The sequence below is a fragment of the Aythya marila genome (genome assembly GCF_965140915.1).
Source record: "Aythya marila genome assembly, chromosome: 2".
NCBI lineage: Eukaryota > Metazoa > Chordata > Aves > Anseriformes > Anatidae > Aythya > Aythya marila.
In genome coordinates, this window is record NC_139043.1 from 118,006,006 (window position 1) to 118,033,757 (window position 27,752).

At 39.4% G+C, this 27,752-nt stretch overlaps 2 protein-coding genes across 7 annotated transcripts in view; one reads left to right on the plus strand and one right to left on the minus strand.

The window, feature by feature from the left end:
- Positions 1 to 275: 275 nt before the first annotated feature.
- SDCBP (syndecan binding protein) lies at positions 276 to 14,001 on the plus strand. The gene is made up of 9 exons (XM_082753361.1): positions 276 to 428; positions 4,254 to 4,319; positions 5,827 to 5,905; positions 8,398 to 8,507; positions 8,840 to 8,998; positions 10,342 to 10,517; positions 11,754 to 11,925; positions 12,315 to 12,406; positions 13,283 to 14,001. The coding sequence occupies exons 2-9, from the start codon at positions 4,269 to 4,271 to the stop codon at positions 13,335 to 13,337; spliced, it is 894 nt and encodes a 297-aa protein (XP_082609487.1). The 5' UTR covers positions 276 to 428; positions 4,254 to 4,268; the 3' UTR covers positions 13,338 to 14,001.
- Positions 14,002 to 16,776: 2,775 nt separating this feature from the next.
- NSMAF (neutral sphingomyelinase activation associated factor) overlaps positions 16,777 to 27,752 on the minus strand; it is a 37,050-nt gene continuing 26,074 nt past the window's right edge. For 4 of the 6 annotated variants that reach the window (XM_082754014.1, XM_082754016.1, XM_082754015.1 and 1 more), the window contains 12 exons: positions 27,218 to 27,260; positions 26,664 to 26,821; positions 25,061 to 25,169; positions 23,993 to 24,051; positions 23,271 to 23,338; positions 21,523 to 21,590; positions 21,167 to 21,290; positions 20,365 to 20,448; positions 19,399 to 19,549; positions 18,858 to 18,960; positions 18,139 to 18,248; positions 16,777 to 17,148 (listed from right to left, as the gene is read on the minus strand). In XM_082754014.1, the coding sequence (XP_082610140.1) occupies positions 17,054 to 17,148; positions 18,139 to 18,248; positions 18,858 to 18,960; positions 19,399 to 19,549; positions 20,365 to 20,448; positions 21,167 to 21,290; positions 21,523 to 21,590; positions 23,271 to 23,338; positions 23,993 to 24,051; positions 25,061 to 25,169; positions 26,664 to 26,821; positions 27,218 to 27,260 (1,172 nt within the window). In that variant the 3' untranslated portion in view covers positions 16,777 to 17,053. Of the gene's footprint in view, positions 17,149 to 18,138; positions 18,249 to 18,857; positions 18,961 to 19,398; positions 19,550 to 20,364; positions 20,449 to 21,166; positions 21,291 to 21,522; positions 21,591 to 23,270; positions 23,339 to 23,992; positions 24,052 to 25,056; positions 25,170 to 26,663; positions 26,822 to 27,217; positions 27,261 to 27,752 lie in introns of those variants that run through there. The other 2 variants (XM_082754018.1, XR_014316965.1) reach the window with 2 other exon arrangements.

The following is a 27,752-nucleotide window of genomic DNA, read 5'->3' on the forward strand; positions in this document are numbered from 1 at the left end:
CGCATGACGAGGGAAGGGAAAGCGAGACGAGATTAAAAATAAATAAACCAGTCACTGAAACAACGCGGAAAGAAAAACAAAAATAATTTATTTTCAAAAAGAACAAAGGAAAGCGAGCCTTTCCTCAGGCAACCAGGCTGTGAGAAGGCACTAAGCTGCGCGACACGCCGCGGGCAAAGCCCCGCATCTAACCAGGGACCAGGGCGAGGCACTGAGGGCCGGGACCCCCTGCCCCGTGGGGCAGAGCCGCCCCCAGCCCCGGGCTCCCCCTCTGCGGCCATCTCCGGGGCCCGGCCCCTTCTCTCGGCCGCCGCCGCCAGAGCATGCGCGGGGCCGGGCCAGCCCCGCCGCCGCCCCCGCTCCCCTCATAGCGGCGCCGCCGGGAGCTGCCGGAGCCGCTGGTGCCGCCGCTCGCCCCTGGGCTGGAGGTGAGGGGCCGGGAGGGGGGGGGGGGGCGCTTCGTTCCCCTTTGTGCTTGGGTACGGGGCGGTGTGTGGGGAGGGTGAGGGGTGAGGAAGAGGAGGAGGGGGCCTGGTGGTGTCGGAGGGAGGAAGGGAAGGAGGAAGGGAAGGGAAGGGCTTCGCCCGCGGAGGCTGCGCCGCCGTCGCTCGGTGCCCGGCGCGGAGGAGCCGCCGAGCAGCCATTTCGTGGGGCCGGGGGGCGGCCGGCGCCTTCCCTGCCGGGGCTGCCTCCCGCACCGGGCTGCGGTGGAAGGAAAAGAGCGATTAAATAAAGGCTGTCTGCGCTGGCGTCCTCTTCGTGTGTTGGGGTTTTGGGGAGAGGGGCTTGGTCGGGGTCTGTACTGCTTTCTCTGTAGGGCTGCTGTGGGTGTGTTGCGCCTTTTGGGGTGAGGGAGCCTTCCTTCGGGTCTGAAATGGAGGCGGCGGATTCCTGAGCAAAGTGCGCAGCGAGAGCAAATGCTCAGAGGCCGATTAGATGGTATCAGAAGAAAAACACTTCTCTCTTTTTTTTTTTTTTTCCTCTTTTATTGGAGGACGCCTCTTGCAAAACAGTTCCTGTCTTCCTGCTGTCTCAGCTCGACCTTCGGGAGGTTTTGTCCTTTAAAGATAAAACTTCGTCTCATGGCTTCTAGCTGCTCGGGAAGCCGAAACCAATACTTTGCTGTAGGTGCTGGTTTTGTGGCCTGCTGTAATCTCTCCACGGGACAAAACACTGTTATTCCTTCCCTTTGCCCCATCCAAATACCGTCTGCTGCTCCTTTCAGAGACGGCAGTCGCCACGGACAGGTCAGACTTCAGCTGGCTCTCAGCCTGCATTCAGCTCTGGTGTTTCCGACCCAAGAAATGTTGGGAAGCCCGTCATCTTCCAGTTGAGCCACTGTGTGTAGTAAGAGCCAGCTCCTGCATACAAAACTTCCTGCTAATAGCCCGAGAGTGTCATGAGTGCAGCCTGTCCGCAGTCTCTGCCCAGTGGTCAGGCACTTCCCTTGGTAAATAGGATCCTCTTGGTGAGACAGCCTGCCCACGGGGCTGGCAGCTGGGTTTATGAGCTTGAGGGTACTTGGAAACTGGCATTTTCTCCTTTTGCTTTCATTTTTGCTTTCCTGAAAGCTTCAGGTTACTATAGGTGTTCTCCACAGGATGTAGGAGCTTGCAAACAATCGGGGCGAGTAGCTCCGTGTCGGTGTAGGCTTGGGAGTCGCCCACCTCCCTTCCTCTCCGCTCTGTGGTTACCACTCCCCTGCTCCTGCAGAAAGCCACGGCTGTCCAAACTTCATGTTCAAATCTGTTTGTGTTGTGAGTCATGGACGGATTCTTCCTGAGATTACTGGCAGTCCCCGACAGTGACGATTGCTGCTGAACTGTCATGTTTTAAACTAAACAGGGTATTTTGGGGCGTTTCACATTACCTAATGAGTGGTTAGATGTGTACCTCGGTGTTACAACTGCCTGCAAGGAAATCAAAAACGCTCCTTGCTGGTGTAAAAGCAACAAAGCTGGTATGCAGGGAGCCGGGCTCGCTGGATGCAGTGACGGGTGGCCGTTATTTTGGGTATTTATTGAAAAACCAGAAATAGCAACCAGTGAGATTGTAAGGAGGGAGCTGGCAGGCAGCTCCTTGGTGGCCCCGACAGAGGGTTGGAGTTGGAAGCTTCCAGCTGGGGAAGGGAGGTGGCCTGGGCGGTGGCAGAGTGGTGGGGTAAGCTGCTGGAGTGCTTCCTAAAGCGTTTGGGGAGCTAATATATGTTGAGTTTTGCTAGTACTCTTCGACAGAAAGCTCCTTGTTCCTCATATTAAAGTAGAAGAAGTTTCAGATGGCAGTCTGGCAAGTGTGACCAGAGATTGCAGGGCAGGATGAGGGTGGTCTGTGGAGGAAAACCAAAGCTGGTCCAGGTGGAAGTTTGCTGGTGTTTAGCTTAGTGATATGGTTTAGCGGAGGACTTGTTAGTTTTAGGTCAGAGGTTGGACTTGGTGATCTTGAGGTCTCTTCTAACCTTGGAATTCTGTGATTCTGTGTGGAAATGGTCACTGGGACCAGAGACACAGCAGACCCTGGGTGCTGTCTGTGCTACCATGCAGATGTTGGAGCTCGTGGTGGGCTTCTGCTCCCTTTGTTGCCCTATGATGGGACCACTCTGTCCCGTGGGGTGCTGACTGCTGACTTTGAACGTGTGCTGCAGCTGAAATCACCATGACCAACGTAGCTTGGAAGGAGATATCCAGCCTGATGTGTGTGCCTCTTCACTGGTATTGGCAGCAGAGTGCAGTGCCCAGGGACTGCATACCCGAGCAAGCGTTTTGCTGGGCTTGGGTTTGCATTAGCCATTACCCCTTTGTGTTGAGCAAAAGCATTTAATTGTTTTCAGGTCAATGCTGCCTTAAAATGGAATTTTAAACTCTCTTTAAATGTGTTTAATTTTTAAGGCTTCCAGGTCTTGGCTATACGTGGTTTAGCTGCATCAACTTCACAAAATTATCAGTTGCAAGTAATTACAAACACGTGGCCTGTTATGTCAGGGCAGTTCAGATCCCTGCCACGTTTTGGGCTCTTTTAAAGTTTTAATTGCAGTTTGACATGATACTTGAGCTCCTGGGCACTCTGCTGAACAAGTAGAAAAGCTGTTAGTGACCTTGATGTAATGCAAGGAGACATCTATTGTGTTCCTGCAGTGTCATGTTAGGCATCGGATTTTTTTTAATCAATTCGGTATCTGCATGTGAAGAAGCAGTTGCTCAAGGATTTATATAGTGGTTGCTTTTAGTCTGGACTTATAGTTAACTCGTTACGCAAATGAGGACCTCTGAAGTGTTTGGATGAGAAAATTAATCCCCAAACCAGAAGCTATTAGTAGTGCTGCCCCGTTAACTGTGTTCTCTGTGCCATATGTAACTTGCAAGACTTTGTCATGTTTTGATCTCTTCTCCTTCTGTTCCTCTTCTAGCCTTCCTCCTCTCAGTTAACACATTCATGTAATTTGGGGTGAAATGTCTCATTACTCTTTTGCAAAGCTCTGTTGACCTTGGTGAGAACTTGAGTGAAGGATCTCTTGAAAATGGCATTGCCTAAAGCCTCTGGTGCCCAGCTGTAGCAGAGCTGAGCGTCGGTATGCTGCATTACAGGATCATGTGAAGTGGTTTTTTTTTTTTTATTATTACTTCCTGTTAATGTTGTCACAGGGCTTTCACAACATCACATGAGAGGCAGGCTGAAGTCCCTGTGGATTTTGAAACTCACCTCTGACTGAATCTGGCTGGCTCATAATGTGGTACAAGCGGACATGGGAAGCCAGCTCTGTTGAGTGACTCCTTTTGTAGGAACATCAGAATTATCAGAGTGTTTAGATACTTGGGGTAGTAGTGTGAAAGCTTACAGAGTTGTATATAAATTACTGTTGTATTTGTGTGGAGGAATATGATTAGGTTTTTCTTTCAAACCTCCTCACTGTTACATCATTGCCTCCTACACTCTTTCTTTGTGATACTTACTGTGAAACAGTTTTCTCTGTGTGGGATTTCTCATAGCTGAGACCTAAACTTTGGCACCACTAAGTATAGTAAATAAAGCCTATTACACAAAGACTATTATTGATAATAGATTAAATAGATAGCCTTAATGGAATTTGTCTCTAGTGCTGCGTATCTGTCATGCTGAGACTTGCAGGTCACAGCTGAACTTATTTAATGCTTTGTCTGTTTTCTCTTTTCTTTTTTAAGTTGTAACATTAGGTAAATACCTGATGTCTAACCCTGTTTTGTTTGCTTTTCTCCTTTCCGTGTCTTCCTGTAACTCAGTGAGACTGCATCAAAATGTCTCTCTATCCTTCCCTGGAAGATCTGAAGGTGGACAAAGTTATTCAGGTATGGGAGGCTTTTGTCAAAGTAGTGTTGGTGACAATAATAGATGTGTTGATATTTAGTAAGGGGAGGGGGGGATTGCTATGGAAGTTGTGATGTAATGTTTTACCATTGCACTTCTAAGGATCATTGGACCCTTGAAGTTGTAGGTAAGGATTGTAGTTGGGATTTCTTTGTTCCGTCTGCCATGTCCCATGTGCTTCTTATGTGAAGATGCAGTTGGGTAACATGAAATTTACCCCCCCGAACAAACAAACAAACCCACCCTGCCTGGAGCTAAAGATCAACTGCTAGAGCTTGTGATCTAAATGCTAAATGTGATCTATTTACTACTTTTATCTTTTGTTACCACTGAATGAAGCAGTGAGGAAATGGAAGTAGGGTATCTCTGTGTTGATAGACAAAATCTGTGTCCACAGCAAATCAGTGAGATTAAAATGGCTGCTGGTTTAAACGTAAACTTCTTGCACCAAATATTCTAACCAGTTGTTTTTGCCCAGCATTTAAGTTAGAGACATTTCTTCTAAATATGTTTGATAAATAATGAGTCACTCGTGCTCTGAAACTTCTCTCTAAACAAAACTTCCTGAAGAGGACTACGGGATCTTCTATTTTTAAACATTATTTCCGTGAGGGGGGGAAAAAATAAAAAATTAATTCAACAAGACAATTGAATTACTTAAGTGATTCATGTGTCCTGTACAGCATAGTTTTCGTTGTGCTGAAACTTTTCCCCACCTTTAACCTGTGTCTTAGAGATAGATACTGGGATAGCTGTTCCTGTCATACTTAGCAGGCCTCTGTATGCTAATTTATTTTGGCCTCATGTATTCATGATCAGTGAAAAACAGGTAGCTGAGATACCATGAGGAGGAAGGGAATTAGCTTACTTTAGTGCTATCTCTTCTATTTGCAAGTCAGCCACAGACAGTGAAAACACTAAGTTTAGTTTCTAAGCTCAGTTGTGCGTTTGGGACCTCCTGTAGAAAACTCCTAGGAGGTCTGTTTCTTTCAGAAGGTGTTAAATTAGTAGCACTGAATTGCGTGGAATGTGAATTGCAACCTGCAGGTAACTGTGGCAGAACTCATGGCTGATACCTGTAAGCAGTGAAAATGTAGAACTGCCATTCAACTGAAAACAAACCTACAAAACACTCTGCAAATGCCGTACTTCCATAATTTTAAATTTTAAAGTTTGTCGGCCAAGTTGAATGTGTCTTTCAGGGAGATCTTAGGCTCTTTAACTTGCTTAATAACAAAACTGGAACTGAGGTTGATGGTCAAGCTTTTGTGTTATTTGTGCAACTGTCTTTGAGGAAGGTACGAGTTTCTGTTGACATAATAATGCAGTATATTGTATTAAATCATTTGTTTCAAAGAAAACAGCTAACTTCAGAGCTTCAAGATAATGGCAACAATGTGTAAAATAATGCATAGTCTCCTGGCTTCATAGTAAAGATATTTGTAATTCCTCTTTTACAAGATAACACATGAGTTTCCTTGCTCTTAGGCTCAGACCGCCTTTTCTTCAAATCCAGCTAATCCAGCAATCTTGTCTGAAGCTTCTGCTCCTATTCCTCAAGATGGAGGTAAGATCATATACTGTGTGGTATCCTAATGTTTTGGAAAGCAGTTATGAAACTCTATAGTTAAAGTGCAGTCAAATACCTATAAAGATGAAACTGTTTACTGAAGGTGAGGCCATGCCTTTTTGGAAACGCTTCCCCAAGTGCAAACAAAAAAAAAGTGGCAAATAACATTTTTGTAGCTTTAAGAAGCCTTTTTTTTAAGTGAGCCTAACGTAACAAGATCTGTTGCTGGTACTGTTTGATCTCTCCTTAATGCTTACCTCAAATGCTTATGTACTTATCACGTGTTTGTAAACTTCAGAGAGCAGCCTGAGTCTGAGCGTCTTTCCCCTACCCCACCCCCAGCATATGAGCTTGCTGGGGAGCAAACAAGCACAAATCTCTGTCAGTAGAGAAGAGGAACTTCGCTACTGTCATGCAAGCAAAATAAAGCTTCCTGCAGATTTTGGGCTCAAAGGTCTGTTGGGTAATCCACCAGACCTAAAGGTGTATCGACTGATATCTCCTCCTGTTTACTCCATGCTCATATACACCCACAAACATGCATGGATATGTTTGAATTCTGGGCTATTAAGTTATGTTTGGTCTAAAGGACCTAAAATCTAACGAGCTTGACCAGCTGCAGTGCTGGAATAGCCATCAGGAATGTTGGTGGATCTGATATTAAAGCATGGTAGGTGTACCTTTGTCTCCAGTTCTGCTCTTGGAGTTGGTGCATCTAAGATCACTTTAAGGATGGATTTTCTACAGCTCACCTTAAATCCAGGAAGGATCTAAGTTCTTACCTGACCTAACCTCATTAGAGTAAGTTTGCTTCAGCAGTTCCTCTCCCTGGCAGCATTTCTTTAGACTGTCTGGAGTTTGAATTCTCCTGCAACTTCTATGTCTACTGTACTGCTGGCCAAATGACATTTTGACATCAGCTTGTCTGCAAATTTCTCAGGAGCTGTGTGTGGCTGAAGACTGCTTATCGCTTAGATCACCTTTCCTTTGGGATATGTTGTTAACAATCTCTAGGACTTGCCAAACCCACAGGGGATCTCTGTCTTGGTAAAGGCAGGAGAAGATACATCTGACATCTCTTGATGATGTTTTCTGCTGTTTTGGAGACTCTTTGAATGAGAATGTAATAGCAAGATTCATTCTATGTTGTCTTTTATGAAGAATGAAGGAGAAAAATCAATTCACTGCAGAAGTCTTGGGAAGCTTTAATTGCCTATAATCATAGGGGCTTGAAAGGCAAGCAGAAGACAGCCACAGAGCTACTCATTAGAGGTTTACTAATCTGTATCAGTGAAACCAGTTTGGAAATAAGATTGGGCAGTTCCCACATGAAACAGAATGCTCATGTGACAGCTGACAGTATTAAGGGACAAAAAAAGTTTTTCTTGATGGGATTAGAATTCTTTGTAATGGCCTTTGAGTTCCTTCCTGGAAAAGTAGCTTTCAGTTTCTGGTCAAATGTGGATTCTTATAATAGCTGTTCTTAAACATACACCCATAAATGAACACTAAAAACATCATCTGTGTGGATCAGGGAGCCTATGTGCTTTCAAGACTGCCCCTTGTACCACTTGGCTCTCTGAGCAGCCTTTTCTGTCTCTGCTGATTTGGTCAAAAGGGCGTGTGTTCTTGTAACTGCTTCTTGTTAAATAGCATCACTTAATTATCTCTGGAATGTCAAGAGCAGCATCAAGCTTCTTTCCAGAGTGGTTTGACTCAAGGTCTGACAAATCTGACTTTTCTCCCATTCCCAGCCACCTGCTCCTCTCAGAGTAGAGGAATGTCCTGCTGGATATTTTAAGGTCCGCAGTTTTTTTTTTTTTCTCTTGGTATGAGGACTGTATCTAAACAAGACTTCAATTTGAAGCTATGGGAAAATGACAGCCACTTTCTCATGAAGAATATTATAGTCAATTTTCTTCTGTGTGTTGCTTCTTTGTATGGGCTTCTGGGTTTTTTTTTTTTTTTTTTTTTTAGTTCTATCAGATCCTACACATTCAGTATCTGTTGGTTCCATGAATTCCTCTTGCACTGCACACTTCTGTCAATGCCATTCCCTCACGCTTTTTCAATTTATCCTGTGTTCTCCAGCTATCCTGCTGTGGGGGTGGGAGGGAGAGTAAGTAGTTCCACACCAATTGCCTGTAAACTTTGGAGGAAAGAAGGGCTTGTCATGATGGACTGGAGTACAGCATTGGTTTTGGACCTCATCACCGCATAGCTAATGTTGGTTGTGCCATGAAAGAAAGGAATGAATGGAATTGCTTAAAGAACGTGGATAACTTTTAGTTATCTCAAAAGCACTGCTCCTGTAGTTGCTTTTCTCAGCTGGGCTAGAATAACAGTCCTGATTCAGGTGGATCTCACACTGTAATTTTCAAGTTACGTACATTACGATACTGCAAGGTTTGTTTAAGTTGTTGTCTGTGTGATAGCAATAAACTGGTTTGTTAAACATATTAATGGCTTTGTTTTTCTTGTTCGTGTAGGTTTATACCCCAGACTATATCCAGAACTTTCTCAGTACATGGGCCTGAGCCTCAATGAAGAAGAGGTGCAGAGAAACCTACCAGTGGCAGCAGCTGGTCAGCCACAAGGGGTAGGTATCAGTCAAGCATACCTTAGAAACTGAAAGTATAAAGAATAAATGTGTATCTACCATTCTAGATAGTAGACTTATTTGTAGTATGTATCCCACCTCACTGGTAAATGATTTTTTTATTTTTTTTTTTAAGTAGCAGAGGCTATTTTTCTACAGCTTTAAACAGAACACCACACTTCCAGTTTGGGGGGCAGGAGGGGAAGAACTGGTGTTGTGACTTGCATTTTAATTTTGCTGCTTTTCTTTTTTTTTAATCACTTGATATAAACTGACATACAAGTATTGTAAAAAGTTGAAATTAAGTTGTCTGGCTATTTTGTCTTAATCAGCAACTGGTAACACGACCTTCTACTAATTACATGGTAGCTCCAGTGACTGGAAATGATATTGGAATTCGCAGAGCAGAAATTAAGCAAGGCATCCGTGAAGCAATTTTGTGTAAAGATCAAGATGGAAAAATAGGACTTCGCCTGAAGTCTGTTGACAATGTAAGTACAGAAGCTTGCTTTTGCCTATACAAATCCTACTGCTGAATTAAATTAGTAGTTGAATTAGTGTATGGTCAGAGAACTGTCTATTATATAATACTTGCTTGTCTGTTACTAGAATTTGAAAACCCTCTGTTAGATCTGAAACTAGGGCATTGACTAAGATCTAATTTTATAGCAGTAATTTATTTTCATATAACACCTGGAGAATAGCTGTAGTATTTCTTCAGAGTATAAAATGTCCTTGCAGAGCTGCTGTGACTCTAGTTTGCAGTTTAAGTACTTCCCAGAGTTTCCACAAAGATACAGAAGTCTTGAAGTTCAACAGTAGGCAGAGAAATGAATGTGATATAAAAGGAGAGGTATTTTTACAAACTCTTGCAATATGCTACTCATGAGAAAATTTAGGATAGTGAGGGTGTCAGCTATATACAAGGAGGAATTTAAAATCTCTCTTCTAGTTTCCTTTAACATGACTGTAGCTGCCAAAAGGTCCAGGAGGTTGTCTGCTTCAGAGCTTCCCTGTTTAGTTATTTTCAGATTCTCAGTATGAGAAATGCTACTTCTTTGTCTCTCTTTCTTGGGTGTGTTTTGGCCGGGTCATTTATTTACTCAAGGTTTCACATAGAACTACAGAATCATTTTAATCCTAACCCAGGAAATACTGGAGTTTTCCTAGAAAGTAGTGTGAATTCTCTGTTGCCTGCCCTCACCCCATGGGAGGGTTTATTTATCTTCTGTGTTGACATCCTTTACTTAGTTTTGGGGTTACTTTGACTGGAAACATTGTGTTTTTTTTAACACTTTTTTTTTGTTACTTGAGGTGCTAACAGTAAGTAAAAAAAAAAAAAAAGTTAAAAAGTAATGGGTTGAGAAAGAAGGAAAAATCTGCTATAGAGTTCTTAGTATTGATGATCTATTTCTCAAGCTATATGTAGACAGTCTTACACAGGAGTTTGTAGTCAAATTCCCAGGCAGACATGCAAATTTAGTACCAGTCTATATGACCTAGTTTTTCAGAATTCTTGTTAAAACAGTATTTACTCCTTCAAGGAAGGTGTTACTGTGAAGCACATGTCTCTTAATTTCTAGAAATCTAAACAGAACAGACTTCCTTATTTCCTAACTTCATTCTAACATTAATATCTATCAGTCTCTTAAAGACATCTATAAACTTACTGAAATTTCAAAAATGTGTCTTAAAGACTTGATGAATTCGTCTCCTTTTGTCCATTTGGTTGGTATTACACAAGAATAGAAAACTTAAGGGCTGCGTATTCAGTGATTGGCCTTCCCATTTAAGGAAGAACATCCTGTTTCTACCATGCCCCCTTCTTTTGCAGGGTATATTTGTCCAGTTAGTCCAAGCAAACTCTCCAGCATCTCTAGCTGGTCTGCGGTTTGGGGACCAAGTTCTGCAGATCAATGGTGAAAACTGTGCCGGATGGAGTTCTGATAAAGCACACAAAGTTCTGAAACAGGCTTCTGGAGAGAGGATTTCAATGATCATTCGGGACAGGTAAGACTGACTGCAGATTGTTGTTATCCATCTTGGAATAACTGTGAAGTTCAGGTCTCCCTCACCTGAGAAGCATGGCAGGCATACAAAATATGTTCATCTACTTTACTATTAAAGGTCATTAGAAATGTTCCTTTTTATGGGGAACAGTCAAAATAATATTTTAAAATAGTCACTAACTCGTGAAGTGCCATTGCACGCCTCTTGCTTGGGCATGATGAGGCCTAACACCTTCAAGATAAACTAATGAGTGATAGCATAACGTAAATTCTGAGTTCAAGAGTTCTGTGCTTTCTCTGACACAATTTGACTTTTGCTTATATGTATTGAAGCTTCTGCTTACTGAAATACCAATAAAGACAGTATTAATACAGTGACTATTTTGATGAGCTTAAATTTTTCACTTCCATTTTTATTTAGCATGGTAGTTTTCCTGTGGACTTTACTGCTCACATACGAGTTCATGCCAGGCTCACTAAAAGTATGCTTGATAAACCAGTATGTTTTTAATACATTAAATACCTTATTGATGTAGTAATAATGGGACAGATGCAACATAGTTTCTAGGCTGAGATGACAGAGGATGCGTGACGTGACTAAGTACATGTCTTCAGAAACATTTTCAATGTTCTTTTGTGTTTAAGAGTCAAGTTTGACCCCAGTGGGGGGCGTATGACTTCTATTGTATTAAATCATAAGATTCCCTACTGTCTACCACTTCTGCGCCCAACTTCTGCTCTCTTGCTGGATTTCTTAACTTCTTAAGACAACTTAAAGGTTTGTTGTTTATAACACAGTGAAAAATCTGTTGGAGAAGCCTTTAATCTCCAGAATCACGCAGTCACCTACAGTTGTCAAAATGGCCTGCAGTATTTTAGCTACCTGGTAACATTGGTTAGGCAGAACTTAAGTTTGAATGGGCATTTGTGTGGTTGCCTGTTGGGTGGTTTAGTAATCCAGAGGGTGGAATACCTGTAGAAAAGAGAAAACACAAAAACTTTAAAAACTAATTTCCATATGGAAAGTGACTTCAGCCTAGAAAGAAGAGATTACAATAGCAAGTAGTCCCAAAATGAAGTTAAACCCCTACCACTTTTGATTGTACTCTTTAGAGACTCATACATCAACTACATTAACTTTTTGCAAATCAAAGGTACCAAAATAGTGTGTGGTTCTCTCTGTGGTTTGGTAGACTGAAAGCATGTTCTTGCATTAAGGTTATTCTGTTTCTTACAGACCTTTTGAACGAATTATTACCATGCACAAAGACAGCACAGGGCATGTTGGCTTCATATTCAAGAATGGAAAAATAACCTCAATAGTGAAAGACAGTTCTGCTGCGAGAAATGGACTTCTTACGGAGCACAACATCTGTGAAATCAATGGCCAGAACGTCATTGGACTGAAGGTACATTTTGAGGCTTCTCTGTGGTTTTCTTTCTGTAGGCAGGGCAACTCATTCTCTTCCTCTCTACCTCTACCTTTTATAGTTGGTTCTCAGTTTTTATCTTTAAGGTATGCTTTGCCAACAAAGGAATAAGTTTTTCCCCCTGCCAGCCAGTGTAAAATCATAGTAGAATGTCTATATCCTTACTCCAATGAGTTCCTGTAAGGGATGACTCCGTAGGAAGTTCATTAGCACTGCAGTTTAGTGATTTGCCCTGAAGGTTAAATACTGTAAGCAAGGAGTTGTGTGGCTGTTAAGCTGCGTGAATGTGTCTCGATTGGGTTCCTGAACTGCTGCGTTATTAGTCATCTCAAGTGATGTTGCTGATATGATTTCTTGTTCAATAACAGGACCCCCAGATAGCAGACATCTTGGCAACAGCTGGAAATGTAGTGACAATTACCATCATGCCTTCCAGTATTTATGAGTATATAATAAAGAGGTAGGTAACAACCAAATTAAAGCAGCCATGGTGTTAATTATATCAAAGCTGACGATTATTTTGCAGGTTAAATAAAATGTAATTGTCTTGCCATGAGAACAAACCTGATAGAAGGTCTAGTTAAGGTGGTGAAGTCTGAAAGTGTACATAATCCAGTGGTTTTAATCAGACTAATGTGATGTGGTTCTGTTTTTAAACTGTTGATATGTTAGTGATGCTCCTTTTGACTTTTATTCTTTTGAAAAACCCCCTTCTAAACATGACTCGACTAAATTTGAATCTCTGAGCACTTTGAAGTACATGGATAATACCAGTCTTTGTTACCTTGCAACTAAACTGCTTCTAGTGCAGCTAGTTCTGGTGATGTAAACATGATTCTTGGCAGGATGTCGTTGGGTTTCTCTAATCCTTTGGCAGCACTAGCTTTCTACAGCTAAATCTCTCCTGGGGGAAAAAAAAAAAGTTTTAAAGCTGCTAGGAATTAATTGTAACACTTTGAATGCTTAAAGCATAATTAAGTGTTCCTCCCCACCCCCATTGTATGTTCTTCCTACAAAGCTGTTTCCAGGACAGCCGTCTTCCCACCAGCCCTTTTCCTCCCTCCTACTTGTGATACTGCTCTGAACAAATGACTGCATCTTGAAAGATGTTTGTATCACAACCCAGCTGCTAGCAAAATGTTGGGTATTGGGACATGTCTTATTTATGCAGTGTAGTGCAGCTTTTCTAGAGCAATGTATTTGTTAAAACAGTGGAGTGAGACTAATTTTTAAATCAAATTAAAGGGCTAGCAAGGACAAAGATACAGTGAACAGACGCTTTTAGTCGGCTTCCATGTCTGTCTTAAAAACCTGAATGACTTTTCCTTTTCTATAGGATGGCAACTAGCATTATGAAAAGCCTGATGGATCACTCCATTCCTGAAGTCTAAACGTGCATCATGTACATGTGTCTGTACATACATTTGATGAGAATTCCACTAAACTCGGGCTATTATACTCAGTGATTTCTTTCTTCTGCACATGAGCCTTTCTGGAGGCCAAGAGAAGATATGCTGCATCAAGCATTTGCATCTATAATGGCTGGGAATGTTACAGTTCAACATATCTTGTTTATTCACAAACTGTAAAACTTGTAGCCTTATATGCTTGACGAATGTGAAATTCCAATTGTGTTATGACTTTTCGTAGATCTCTTCCTTAGTTCACTACTCCTATAAGCCATTGCAACTAAAGGAACCAGATATCACTTGCAAAATTATGTGTTGTTACCTAGGGCAATGCTGTGCTTTGTATGTTTAAGAGAAACAAGTATTTTTACTGCTTTCTGTCTGCAAGAGTAGATATGAAATAGCCTATTTAGAAGTATGGCTAGTACTAGTTTATTTCTTGTTCTAGTAAATTCTGTTTACACAAGTATGCCAGCTAAGCTGAATATAGCTGAAGGCATCATTCAGTAAGTATATTAAATAAGGTAGTGTACAGATAATCAAATCTTTTTATTACTTGTTATATGAATTGTAACTGATGCTTATCTCTCGCCTTAACCAAGTTCTTAAAGATTCAGAAGTAACCAAATAAATGACTGAAACTTTAGATGGTGTGTGTGCATGTTCTTGAGGTGAGCTGAGACAGGTTTCTTTCTTAAGGTCATTTTCAGCTGGCAAGAAAGACAAGGTAGGAAATAAAGTTTTAAATAGCTTTCTAACAAAGGTCATAGGCATGTTCAACTGAGATTTTTAAGTGATCTGAAGCTAAATGCCAGGTGGTGAGCAGTTTCTTTTTTCATGTTCTATTCTAGCTTCTAGCTGTGCAGTTCTCCTCCTCAGATGTTGCAGTAGCCCAATGCAAGTAATTTTAGTTTAGTATAAGTATTAATAGGTATGGGAAATCAATTCAGGTTTCCTTTCCTAAATGAACCAGCATCCAAAGTTGGTTGGAGAAGATGGTACCGGACTGACTTGCTAGTCCATCTAACTGAAGAAATATTTCAAAAGGTGAGTGCAAGTGCAATATATAAAAGACTTCAAAGCTCAACCCTGCAATAAGGATAGTCCCAGGCTGCCAATCCCTTAATAGCCTGTGTAGCTAGCTGTAGCTTTTCCAGCTTGTAGGAAATGCACTGGGGGGGTAGAGTTGGGAACTCACAGACATACTTTTCTTCCTGGGAACACTGCCAAATTTAGCACTTCAAGTTCAGCCATTTCTGGCTTCTCAAATGAAGTTCTGTTACTGCAAGAGAAAACCAGTATTTTTAGGTTGCAGTGGTGATCAAATTCTTCCTGAGAGCCAATTTAATTGGATTGTCTCTAAAAACTAGTGGGGTAAGCACTTACTGGCAGGAACTGGTGACTTCATGCAGCCTTGGTATGGCTCAGAAGTGCATGGGTGTTGAGCCTGTGACCTGTAGCAATAACCTTAAGGAACTCTAGCACAGTGTTATGAAACCCCTGTAGCCCAAAGAATATATGGCCTCTGTATCTAATTAACTTCTCCTTAGGAGCAGACTATTTAGTAGGGGACAATTCTATACCCCTTCAAGCTTTAAAACCCCTTATTTAAGCAAACCTTTTCAAATATGTAAACAGCAGCTTGACCAGCTTTTCGCTAACTAAATCCCTTCAATTCGCTACTGAGTGTAAGTGGATAAGTTGGTATGCTTATTTTATATATGTAACTTAAATAGTCTTAAAAAAAGTTAAAGAAACAAACACACACAAAAAAAAAAACATGCTGCACAGAAAGCCCTCCAATGTGAAAGGAACATGCCTGTCTGAAACTTGAATAAGACAACCTGAAAAAGAGGTGTGTGAAAAGGGAAGGGTAGCTCTTTGTGGTTTTTCAAACACATTATAGTTCAAGCTGAAAAACTGCAGGTTAGTACCTTTTATGCAGGTCCTGCTAAAAGGGAAAATGAATTGCAGTGCAAATTTTAAACTCACAGTAGTATTGTATGCAGGAAGCCTAATGCTTGGGGCCAGGGATGAATACAGTAGGGTAGAGGTAAATGAACAATGAATGGCACAATTAAAACTTTTAACATGCTGCAAAATGCCTCTGAGACTTCTCCAGGCACTTGTAGAATTTGATTTCCATCTTTTTTGGCTATGTACAACTGTAGGTGGGAAATAAGTAAAATGAAAAGCAAAGAAGGAGTAAACACCACCCATGTTCCTGCAAGATCATGTCTGGTAACAGAAAGTGCATGTGATGTGGCTTAATTTTTTTGTTACATATGCCTTCACTACACAATAATTAATTGAATTTTATGTAATCAATCTAAGTGAGCAATGTAGATGATATAAGTTTGCTTTAACTCTATACCATTGCAACACTGAGAAGGTTTAAGTCCCATCATAAAAAAAGGTTAAATAATGCTACTGACCATAAAACAATTATTTTACAATGCTAACTAAAGAAACAGCTACCTCGTGTCATAGCTGTTATGTTTCAAAACCAAGGCATTATGTCCTGAACCTCAAAGGAGTGACAGTGTAATTTAGAGGAGTGTTTGTCCTGGACACGTTATGGCTAACGCTAAGAAGGTTTGCTAGAGAATACTGTCAGAGAAATAATAATCATGGGTCACAGTGATGAAATACCACAGCTGTAGGTGACTATTTCTTAAATATGGCACTTAAAGTCTATTACTTGAAGTCTTTACCCCCAGAATAGTTCCTTGCAGAGAAACATATTCTTAAGTCCCACAGGGAAAATAAGCTTGATACAACACCACTTTGACCTTGGGTTAAGACTAAAAGGATCACGTAAACCCAGAAGTTGTAGCTCTATTTGAAAGTTGTATCGAAATTCCTTCCCAAAGACTATTTGAGTTGAAAGAAGCATATAGAAAAGGTGAAGATAAATAAGAAAAGGATAGTAACGGAAGTGATGAAAGGCAGCAGTAATAAAACCCAATTATTAGGGAAGATTTATATCAACATGCATATGTATCACTTCTGTTAGGGGACCAGTTTTATACTTGGCTTCCTTTCAGGGTATTAAAATAGGTATGGTTTTAGGTGTGTCCTTCCCACATTTTCTTTTTAACAATAGGAAAAAATAAGATGGAATGTGTTCTTATTCTTCTCTATGCCTTTGCAGATAATAACAGTTGGAAACTAGATAGCGCTAGACTGATCGCTGCTCAGCCCAACAGCTGCCTTAGCAGTAAGTGTTGAAAGTAGTATTTACCTTTGTATGCATCTTCACTAGGAAGAGGTTTCCTACACAAGAGGTACATACGTTATGTAATGAGACACAACACAGAGGTGCAAGCATCCTTAAAAGACTTGAGAATGCAAAAGATTCTTCTTTTAAGCCAGTTCAGACAACATGCCGTGATGCAGTCTATGTAAATCAAACAATGACTGCCAGTTAAGAGATCTTTAATTACAGAAAAATAGGTCTTTAATGTCATCTCATATCACTTTAGACAAGCATTTTCAATGATAGTCCATGAAAAATAAATGCATACACTGTGGAAGTTAAGAGCTCTCAGTGAAGTCACCATAATCCAGAAAGCTGTAGTTGAACAGAGCTTCCTATCTGGTTGAACTTCAGCAGCCATCATTGCACACAGTTAAGTTCCTTTAAAAGGTTTGGTTTAAAATAAAGAGTTCGTTTAAGTGTCTGGAGGGAAAGGCACTTAGTATTGCAGTTTCCAGAAAATGATTTGTTTGTCTTCCCCTCCTGTAATAACACTGTTGCATTGTTCATTCATCCACATGGACATTACACCACCTGGGGGAAAAAAATAATTTAGAATACAAGTAGTACTCATGAGAACGGAACATAACTTTTAAATAGGTTAGGGTCATCAGTATATATTTAGTACCTCATTATATACTTAGTGTCTATATACTATAAACTTATATAGTGTGAATGTAATGCGAAGAAGATGAGACTGCAAGGTGGCTGTTCTTATTCACAGGAGTAATCTCATGCTATACTGCCTCAGCTGATTTTTGGAATTGGAAGTGGAACATAAGTTCCAGCGTATGATGCAGACAACACAGTAGCAAAAGGATGTATTGGGATAAGGGGAGAAGCTTCTCCAGAAAGAATTTTTTTCCTACATCATCTAGACTTGTCATATTAAAAGTATATAGCGCCTTATAGAATATGCTTAGAGGCCCACTTTTAAAGATTCTCTAGCTGCAGTTTGATGTTAATACAGCTCAAGTTTCAGAGTACAAATTTACAGAAGGGAAGTTTGAAATAACTTCATGAAAGCAGCCTTAAAAGCAAACTGAATAAAACTGAGATAGTTATTCCTTCTTCGTACATTTTGGTTTCTCATGTCTTGAAGACTATGCACATACATGTAAGATGTTTGTAAATCTCTAAACAAAATACATTTATTTAGCAAATTTTACTTAATTGTTGTTAGATTTACAGTCTGGACAGACTTTGATATAAAGTAGTCTACACTACACTTTATTAAGACTGTGAAGTACAAGAAAATATGGTATTTTTGATGCTACATGAATTAGAAAAGCCCAAGTCATCTGCCTCCGTTCAGTCTTGTAAAAAGCAGTACTGCTCCACTAGTGTCACATTTCCTAGGAGGCTCATGTGTACCTCCTTGGGGTGTTCTGGTGTTCCAGGTAACATTTAACATAAAGAACAACTCACAAGCAGAGCAGGTGACGCTAGAACTTGTCAATACCAACACAGACAGAAAGTCAGACACTTCCATTCAATTTGAGAACAAGAATAGTTCAGGCATACCTGTATGTCCCCTGATTCTTTCAGTAACTTTTCCACCAAGAAGGTCCCAAATCAGTAATTCACCAGACTGACTTCCTGATAAGATGGTATTTCCATCCCACTTGAAACACCTGCAAAGTAATCAGTTCACTTTAAGCTAAACAATTCCAAACAAAGCCAAAGATAATTGAAAACTGAGGTATGAAACTGAAGGAAATTTACCATTTAAGAGTCTTTCTGGAAAGGTTATTCCACATCCATTTTAAAGGGTCATGACCCAAACTTTCTTTTCTGATTGCCCTAAACCCTCCTGCCAGAGGGATAAAGTATATTCCCACAGCACAAGAGGACCCAGTCAGTTGTACATGTGTATGGTACATACACCCAAGTGTTCTCATCTCATGAACCACTTTCACTTCCATCACTTCACGTTTCTGAAAGAATCACTTGAAGTGCAAAGACGACTTTCAGGGTAATGACAAAAGAAGTTGGTGCTGAAAAAGCAGGAGTTATTTGCCTAGATACCTGTTTGTTTTCATTCCAGTTTGGAAAGCTTGACCATAATGCACACAACTTACTAGGATGTCAGCCTTTGCACTTAAGTGCAAATTAAGTATTTAATTCAGTAAAACAATCTTCAGCATTACTACCCTTTCCATTCTGCTATTGCCAACCATTAAGCATCTCCACAGTTAACTAAGCTGGCCATGCAGCTTCATAGCCTGTGTTCTCAGGATTACCTCTGTGGCTCATCAGCAGTTACAGAAGATATGAGCATTCCAGTCTGCACATCAATTACTTTAAAACAGCAGTCTTCTCCTGCACTGAGTAGATGTCTGCTGTCTGTGCAAAAGAGCAAACAAAAAAAACAAAACAAAAAAAGCATGTTTAAACATGCAGCTCTAGTTATCAAAGCAGTCTACAGTACAGCATGTTTGCTGTGACAGGCCTGACCTGCTTATTTATTCAAAATTTACTGTAAGTTGTCTTCAAGCATGCAATGATAAACATTGGTCTAGAGTCTAGACCGCTGGTCTACAGTCTAGTATGGCCTTATATAGAATTAGTACATTTTTTTATTGTGAAGAATCACAGAATGGTTTGGGTTGGAAGGGACCTTAAAGGTTATCTAGTTCCAACCCCACTGCCATGTGCAGGGACACGTCCACCATTCCCAGTAGACCAGTAATTTCAATAACAAGAGTGTATTACATGAAATCAGGAATAAGATTCCCTTTGAAACTCCCAACAGTGCACATTAAAAACCAAAATCCAACATACCAGGACTAAAAGCAGCTTCAAACACAGTACCAGAATGACATGACAACTGGTGCAACATTGTTGCTGTAGTAACATCCCAAATACTAATGGTACCCTCTTTGGTTCCAGATGCCAGTACAGTATTTGCAGCATTAAGGTCGATTGTATTTACCTAGGAAGTTAAACATCCCATGATTTTCCTGTTCTTTCATGTAAGCCATCTTGAGACAAGTTTTAAACACACCCAAAAAAAGTCTCATCCATTAAGATACCATTTTATTTACAAAGGTTTTACGTTTAATTCTGCAACATCCTTAATTAAGTACAATTATTACCTAGAAAAAGCAAAAGATAGGTCCCTTTGATTATATTTTTAAATATTTTTTCTTCACAGAGTATGGAATGCAAATTGACATTTCAGACTATTTGTACCCCTGCTCTCCACCTAAATGCAAGACATTACCCTTATGGGTAATATTCTCCTTTATTCCTAAAGAACTTCAGTTGTTTCCAATACTCTTGGGTACTATTCTTAAATGTTATCAACACTGTTTCAATACTTGCTTATTTTGTGCCCTGTTAAAAAACAAAACACTAAACTACCAGTCAAGCAGGTTTACAATACTTAAATATCCTAGAGTGATACCAGATGCTGTAAGTAAAAGTGCACATTACACAAAACCAATAACTCTTCTCACTGTTGCTTCAGTCCACAAGAGTGCACCTTCCACCCAAGAAAGTAGGGGACATTGTAGAGCAGGACATTCATCTCAGATTAAAACAAAGAAACAAAAACAATAAACAAAAAAACCCAAAGCAGTAAACGAAACTAATAAAAACAACAACAACAAAAAGCTAAAAACACACAGCTAAACAAAACAATCCCCCAAGACAACCCTCATACTTTAACACATTATCTTGACTTTTGTTTTACTGAGCAACTAGTCTTCAAATTCTCAGATACTGTATCTCTCTCTGCATACTTACACTAACATCATGTTCTAACTCTGCAAGGAGTTCAAAGTGGTGTTTTTTATTGCTCAAGGTCTCTCCAGGAACACAGTGCCACACCTGTAACACAGACATTTCAGTTTGCTCAAGATAGCATTAGTAAAACTCTGAATGAATTTCTCCATTCCTGAATTCTCATATTAAAAGGGCTGCTTGTGTAACTGTGGCACAATACAGCAACAACAAATTGCACCATAAATCATTTACACTAAGCAGAGCAACATATTAAACATGATCATTACAACTCCAAGTAGGTTACAGAAGCTTACCAAAGTGATTGTAAATCACTGCACTGAATGTATACTTATCAAAAGCCATTTACAGAAGGCTTTGGGAATTTTTTTCATGTTTGTAACTTTTAATTTTAAATTATCTTTCAATCTAACTGTAAGCATGCTCTTTTGATTAGCAAGTGCCTGGTCCACTTGGCTGAAGAAATAAACTACAGAACTATCAAACACTTTAGAAGCCTATTCCAGTCAGCAAACAATTTTCAGTCAAGGTCACAAAACATTCACATTCCTTCAACAAAAGCAGTTCACCCCCAAAAGAGCACATTTGTAGTAAATTAGAATGAATTAGATTCCTTTAAAGTAGCACTTCAGCGTTGAAACACAGCTGAGGTAAAGCTAATGAGCTTGTACTACAGTAAGATTATTTCTAGGATAAGTATTTATTCTACTACAACAGGTGCATCCACTCCAATGCATTTGTCTGGCTAAATAATAAAGTGTTAGCAATAAACAGTTATTGAAATATTAGAAATTTGTATACAAACCTTCACAGTGGAATCCCAAGACGCAGAATATAAACGCCCATCACGCCAACAGATCTTACTGACAGCATCATCATGTCCCATTAAGATGTCTTGACGTCTTCCAAATGCAATTGAATAAAAATATCTAGTAGGAAGGAGTTATAACAGCATTATCTCTTCAGAAAAATTAAACAGGTTTCTCTGTATTGATTAAAATAACTTTTCTTCTACAGTTTCTAACACAAACCCATTGAAAAAAAACACATAGAAATATAGATACTGCATATTAACAATGAACTTCTGTATCTATAACCATAAATATAATTACCAAGGTACTCAATGTAATTCAATAGAGTCACTAGGAAGTAAATACACACATATGATTGTCCCATGAAGAACTTATGACAGTGGTATCTCCTGGTAAGATTAGACAAGATGACAAGGCCTGTAGGAAAAAGGAAAAAGAAAACATGTTTTTTACCATGAGTCAAAGTGAAGTACATTAACATGCTTCTGGAGAACAAGAAGCATTGTAACTTATGAAAAACAACATACAGGTGTTACATGAATATTACATGTACATAAGAAAAACCTTTTAAGTTGGACACTGGCCATCCTTTAAAGCAAGAACACTGAATGTCAGGTAAATAGAAAATTAACCCTAAAGTTCAGAAACACGTGTAGAACTGATGGATCTCTTTTTTCAAAATGCTGTTTTTCCAAGTAAATTGGATGTGATTCCACTCAGGAGAAACTGGGTCAGCTTTTCGTCTTGCAAGCTACTGTCAATTCTAGATGCAAGAAGAAACCAAAAAACATAGGTTTCTTTTGATGTTTGTTCTCCATGTCAGCATCTTATCTGCTCAGCTCTTTTAAACAACAGATGTAAATACCTAATTTCTATTATTCTCAACACAAAACATTCTTTACAGACAGGTGCTCAGTTACATTGCCATTAATGGAAGCAGAAGAAAAAAATAAATAAATCAGCCCACTGCTTCTACTAGTATCATCTAAAACACGAACAATATACTGTTCTAAAAAACAGGTAGGCAGCTGGAGTGTTAAAAGACTATTGTTTCTGGCCTTTCTCCAGCAGATCTGCACTGAAACTACATAAGGGGTGGCAGAGAGGGAAGAGTACAAGAATGTACATGGCCTCCTCATGACAAATAACTTCTGGACTAGGATTCAGCAAAGAGCTCCCTTTCTATAGTGTCAACAGTGGAATTTCTAAGTTTGCCTTTGTTAAAGCATTAAGAATTCTTGTATATAAGTTCACCCGCTAGTGTGTGCCACAGAAGGCACCAACCAGGGTCTTGATGCTAAAATTTGTTTCGGGACCTGCTAGAGCATAACTACAGCTTCTATCAAGGCAACATATTTGGTTTTTCTCCCCCTCCATAGAGATGAGGGTACAGAGGAGGGCTAATGCACGCTAGTATCTTGTCTTGGTAAATTTCTCAGAACATGACAGAGAGGGAATCTCAATGACCCAGCTCTGACCACAGTGCTCAAGCACAGAAAATCAAGTAGAGAATTCATTTCCAACTTCTGATTTAGAAGCATGGGAAAAATGTTCAGAGGCTGCTGAGATCACTGCTCATGAAGAAAGGATACCTCGGGTTCACACAGCATGGATTCCACTTCCTGCCCTTGGCTTTCCTCTGCTGACTGACTCACAGACTCCAAACACTTTGCAGCAGTACGGCAATAGTGGGTATGAGAACACGGGTGGCATTTAAGCTTTGTGAATCTGTTCTTGTACTGAACTGCAGCTCAAGGTTGTACAGAAAGTCAACCTCTGCTCATGCAGAGGTATTTTTGTCTACCACAATCCCTTCCCTGGACAGCAGAGCAACTCAGAACAGCACTAACACAGATGTAAAGTGCAAGCCTTTAAATGCACCCTTCCTGTGTTCACATAATGTGCTCTCTTCTCTCCCTGGAGGCCTGACAGGGAATCTCAATTCACTCTACTAAATTATTCACACACAGTAAAACTGAGGAGGCAGGCAGGGAGGAAAAAAAAAAAGAAAAACATTGAGGTATGCTAAGAGGTGTTTCTGTGAGTAGCTTTCAGAAGATTCTTAATGATGTCCTTTTTGTTTTGACAGCAACTTACCATGTTTGAAAAGGACACACTTCTTTGCAGTGTTTTTGATTCTTTGGAAAACATCTTCAAAGTTGAATCTAAGGATAATGGACAAAACAGACAAAAGACAAAAAGGACTGTTTTATATTACAGAAGCTAGTAATTTTGCTCCTGTTTGAATATTCAAATAGTTTATTATAAAAAGGAGGTATAAATTTCTCAGTCTTTGAACTAAGAATCTAAAGTGAGAAATTACCAACTTGTCAAGCCTAGATATAGACAATATTGAAATCTTTGAATTAAAGATCTAAAACTTTAAAAATACATGTACTTAAGCTTTTTAATTACATGAAATATATATATTTCACTTCATTAATTTCCGTAATAAGTGACTTGCAAATCTGACAATCCAGAAGCAAACAGAAGAAGCCTTTACATATTGCTTGATATGTTTCAGTATTCATAAGAAGTAATTAAGCATGAATCGAAAAAACAACAATCTTGCATCTGGAAGATTAGGGCAAAGCTCCTTTAAAGACTGTAAAAAAAAAAATTGAACTCAATGATTCTGGAAAAATCCCATATAATGTTGCCTTCATTTTGCTCTCAGAGAAGATATTCAAAGGATTCAATCTTAACTACATTTGAAAGCTTCATGCTGTTTTGTTCACAAAACATTATTTGGTGTTACAACCTATTACTGAAGTATTTACACTGCAGGTTCTAGTAAATACCTCTGCAATAATACTCACCTTGGGATGTAGTGAAGACAGAAGACCCATTGCTTGTGACTGCTATTCCAGTAATTGCCCTGTTTAATACAAGTAAACTTATAGGAGATTTCATAGGTTTTAAAACTTAACCACCAACTGACTACAGTTGAAATTTGTTATTTCATCTCTGTAAGAGTTAAGACTTTTAAGGAGATTTAAAACTCTACAGCGGTGTGTTACACAGAATCACAGAATTTCTAGGTTGGAAGAGACCTCAAGATCATTGAGTCCAACCTCTGACCTAACACTAACAGTCCCCACTAAACCATATCCCTAAGCTAAATGCTTATATATAAAAATACATGCCTATATATAAAAATATACCTTGATATATGTGAAACACCAGTACAGGTCCTCCATATTGTTCTGCAATAACTTCATCCTCACCAGAAAGGACATGCCAATGTGAAAGGATTAATGATTTCACATTCCATCTTCCCAATTTGGCATTAGCTACAAACTACAAGCAGATACCGAGTACCTCAAGTATTGGGGTTTGGAATTCATACATTTTTTTCTCCTTGAATTTGATAGTGGTAGAGTCATGATAGTCTACATATTTACCCATCAACCGACTTAAGTCAGTGAGTTAGCTGTTAGGAAGCACAGAGCATTCTGTACTGCCAAGAGTCTCTTATACAGTTCTGCTTCTATTTTTTAACTCAGTATTTTCGGAAAACAAATAATATTTAGAAGCTAAAATTAAAATTTGTTTTCAGGATTAGGATTTTCTTAACCCCCTAACAACCTGGTAACTGGGGACCTTTCTCACTGCAGATACTGCCTTGTTTTCTAGACAAGGAAATACCCCTTTTCTAGATTAGGTTATAATCACTAAGAAGGTAGTTCCAGTTGGTAAGACATCCTTCTACTGGTCTAGCCACTAGGAAAAGGGATGGGGTCAAAGGAAAACTTGTTCTTGAAAATACTTTTGCTCTTGTTCATTGTTATCATAAGCCCTAAACCATCATTCAGATTGATACACAAATACCCCTTATCCCCCAGTTAAATAGAACAATTGTGACTGAAAGGCAGAGTAGTACCTACTCTTTGTGAATTTTATATTGCTCATCTAATTTTAGTTTGGCAATATTATTCCAAGCAAGCGTTATACTTTCTTCTGTCAAATCTTCAAACGATTCTTCATGTACAGAAACTGCAATAAAATGCCACAGTAAGTTTCATCACAAACACAAGTCAAAAAGATGAATTTCAAAGAGCTAGGTAGTTCAAGTTGCAAATATAAATATGAAAGTACAGAAATCATGCAGAGTTTCAGGAATACAAATTTCTGGCTACTGTAGACAGAGACCAGATAACTCTTTTTCCAAATCTTTTCCTGACTGCATAGGGCTAAAGTAAAAAAATACCTTGTTGTCTTCCTCCCCTCCCCCCCCCAAAAAAAAAAATTATGGCTTTTAAGCCATAGACTTTATGTAATACATTTCCAAAACAGAGGAGGCAGGAGGGGAGGAAAACAAAACACACACACACACATAAAAAAGAACCCTTAACACTTTCTGCGGAGATGTTGTGGTGTTCCTTTGAGATGCCAAGAGCTTTCCAAATGGAAAAGTACCAGGAAAGCCACCTACTGCTTTTTATCTTACTTCATTCTGTTAGGAATGTAGGAATTTTACAGCTTTATTTCACTGCAGTGTTCTCAAAGCTAAGGGATAAAAAATGCAAAGAAAACGAGACAAAGTAAAAATATCCATTACTGTAAAGAGGCCAAATCTAGCAATTTAACACACATGACCATTATTACAACCATATACAACTTCCAAAGCCAGTCATGCCATTTCAATGCTTCTGTTTGCCATGCTAAGTAGTAACCAACTTTACTTCTCTGCTTAAAAATGAAAGCCATCAAAAGGTAAGAGAATCAAGGACAACCACCCTGAGAGAAGTCTTTCCATGTTATAGCTGGGCTGAAGATCCAGTCCAGTTTATAGTAGATCACTATTCACATAATGAGGGCCATAACATCTTAATTTCAGAAAAATGGGCAAAGTTTCACATGAACAGAAGCCTGTGTTGACCTTACACATCCTTTCCTCGAAGTTATTCAACCAACATTTTCTTCCATACTTACTGTAGGAATAAAGTAATTTCTTTACAGATTTTCACTCAAGTTATGATAGAGTGGAGGGAAAAAAACAAAAACAAAACCACAACAAACTACGCATTCATATCCAGACGCTCAAATTAAGTTCTTATGGTTCACTTAGACCAAGCCAACCAAACACCCCACAGACATCCCTGTTCAAAAACTGAACAAATCTTTATGTCAGTTAGAGTGCCTGCAGAGATAGTCAAAGAAGTTGCTGTCAAGTCAGTTTGATTCTGAAGTGCCACGAAAGGCCAGGGAAGATAGCCCTCCCACAGCTTCAAAAGCAAAGATTGAACAGTCCCAGAGGAGACTACTGGAACATAAGGCAAACTGCAGGACCAGAGTTCCAGGACAATGCATGTATTTTCAAATTTGAAACTGATCTTGTCAGTTTTTCCTCTAACAGTTAGTCAATGTATTTATTTTGAGTTTGCTTAAAGGGCAAGTGGCCAGGAGAGTTATCTAATGAAGTCCTGTGGGAAAAAGATACAGAACTCCAAATCAGTTACATTGTCAGTTTATCTGTTACACACTTACCTGGAGACTCAGTTATGGAAACACTGTGAAAAGACGTTCGAGAGGAGCTTTTCGATAATATCCGTTGGGGATGAGGAACTGTAAACAACTGTTTTGGCGTCTGTCCAAACTCCAAGATTTGTGTCAGCAGAGCTACTTTTTCATTAGGGTCCATAATACTTCAGAGGAACAAGATATTTAATTAGGGCAAGTTGTTTGTTTCCTCCCTGGAAGCATGGATCTGCACATACAGTTACTATGCCACTATCAGCAATCACAAATTCTTACAGAACAGATTTACCACAGATACAACACACATCCATACGACAGCTCCACTATTTTAATAATAATAAAATTTCACAGAAGTCGGACTGAAGAATCATTCAAGTTACAATCTTTCAGCATTTTTTAAAAATGACAACTCTGTATCAGTTCACTGTGTATTTGGGAGTCTAAAATGGAAGAGCTACACTGTTCACATACAGAGCTTTCTTGCAGACAGCAGAGAAGCTGAAGGGATACTGGCATATGTAGCTAACTACTTTAACAAATGTCTTCAGATTTTTGTTAATTACCTGTTTAAATCCACTCCTCCTTCATAAGTTAATGGGTGAAACACTGGAAAAAAATAAATTCATACAATATAAATATACAAGGTTCATTTTCTTTAGGTATCTGCTATGAACAACTTATATTTTTACTCAACTAAGTTATATTTTAGTAACCAAGCTATTTCATCAAGCTAGAGAGTTTGAGATCCTGTGTTTTAATCCTGTGTTTCTTACTTGAAATAAAATCCAGGATTTCTAAGACACTCAGAAAAAGTTTCAGAAGTCAGTCCTTTCATAATGGTAGCAGCTGCAAATACAGTGAATTAATTTGGGACCTCTGTATCCGAACACTTACTTTGTCTTTTGTCTTTGTCATTCTTACACAAAACCCTTCTGTCTCTCGTCTGCTCAAGACTGTCTTGCAAACTCATCCACATTGCAATGAGAGAAGCACGCTGTGTTTTACAAGTTTATTTGTGAGACAACATACAGATGCCGTAACTTAAATGCCAGTTTTCCTCATTCAAAGCCTCTGGTATATTTTACTTGACACTTACAG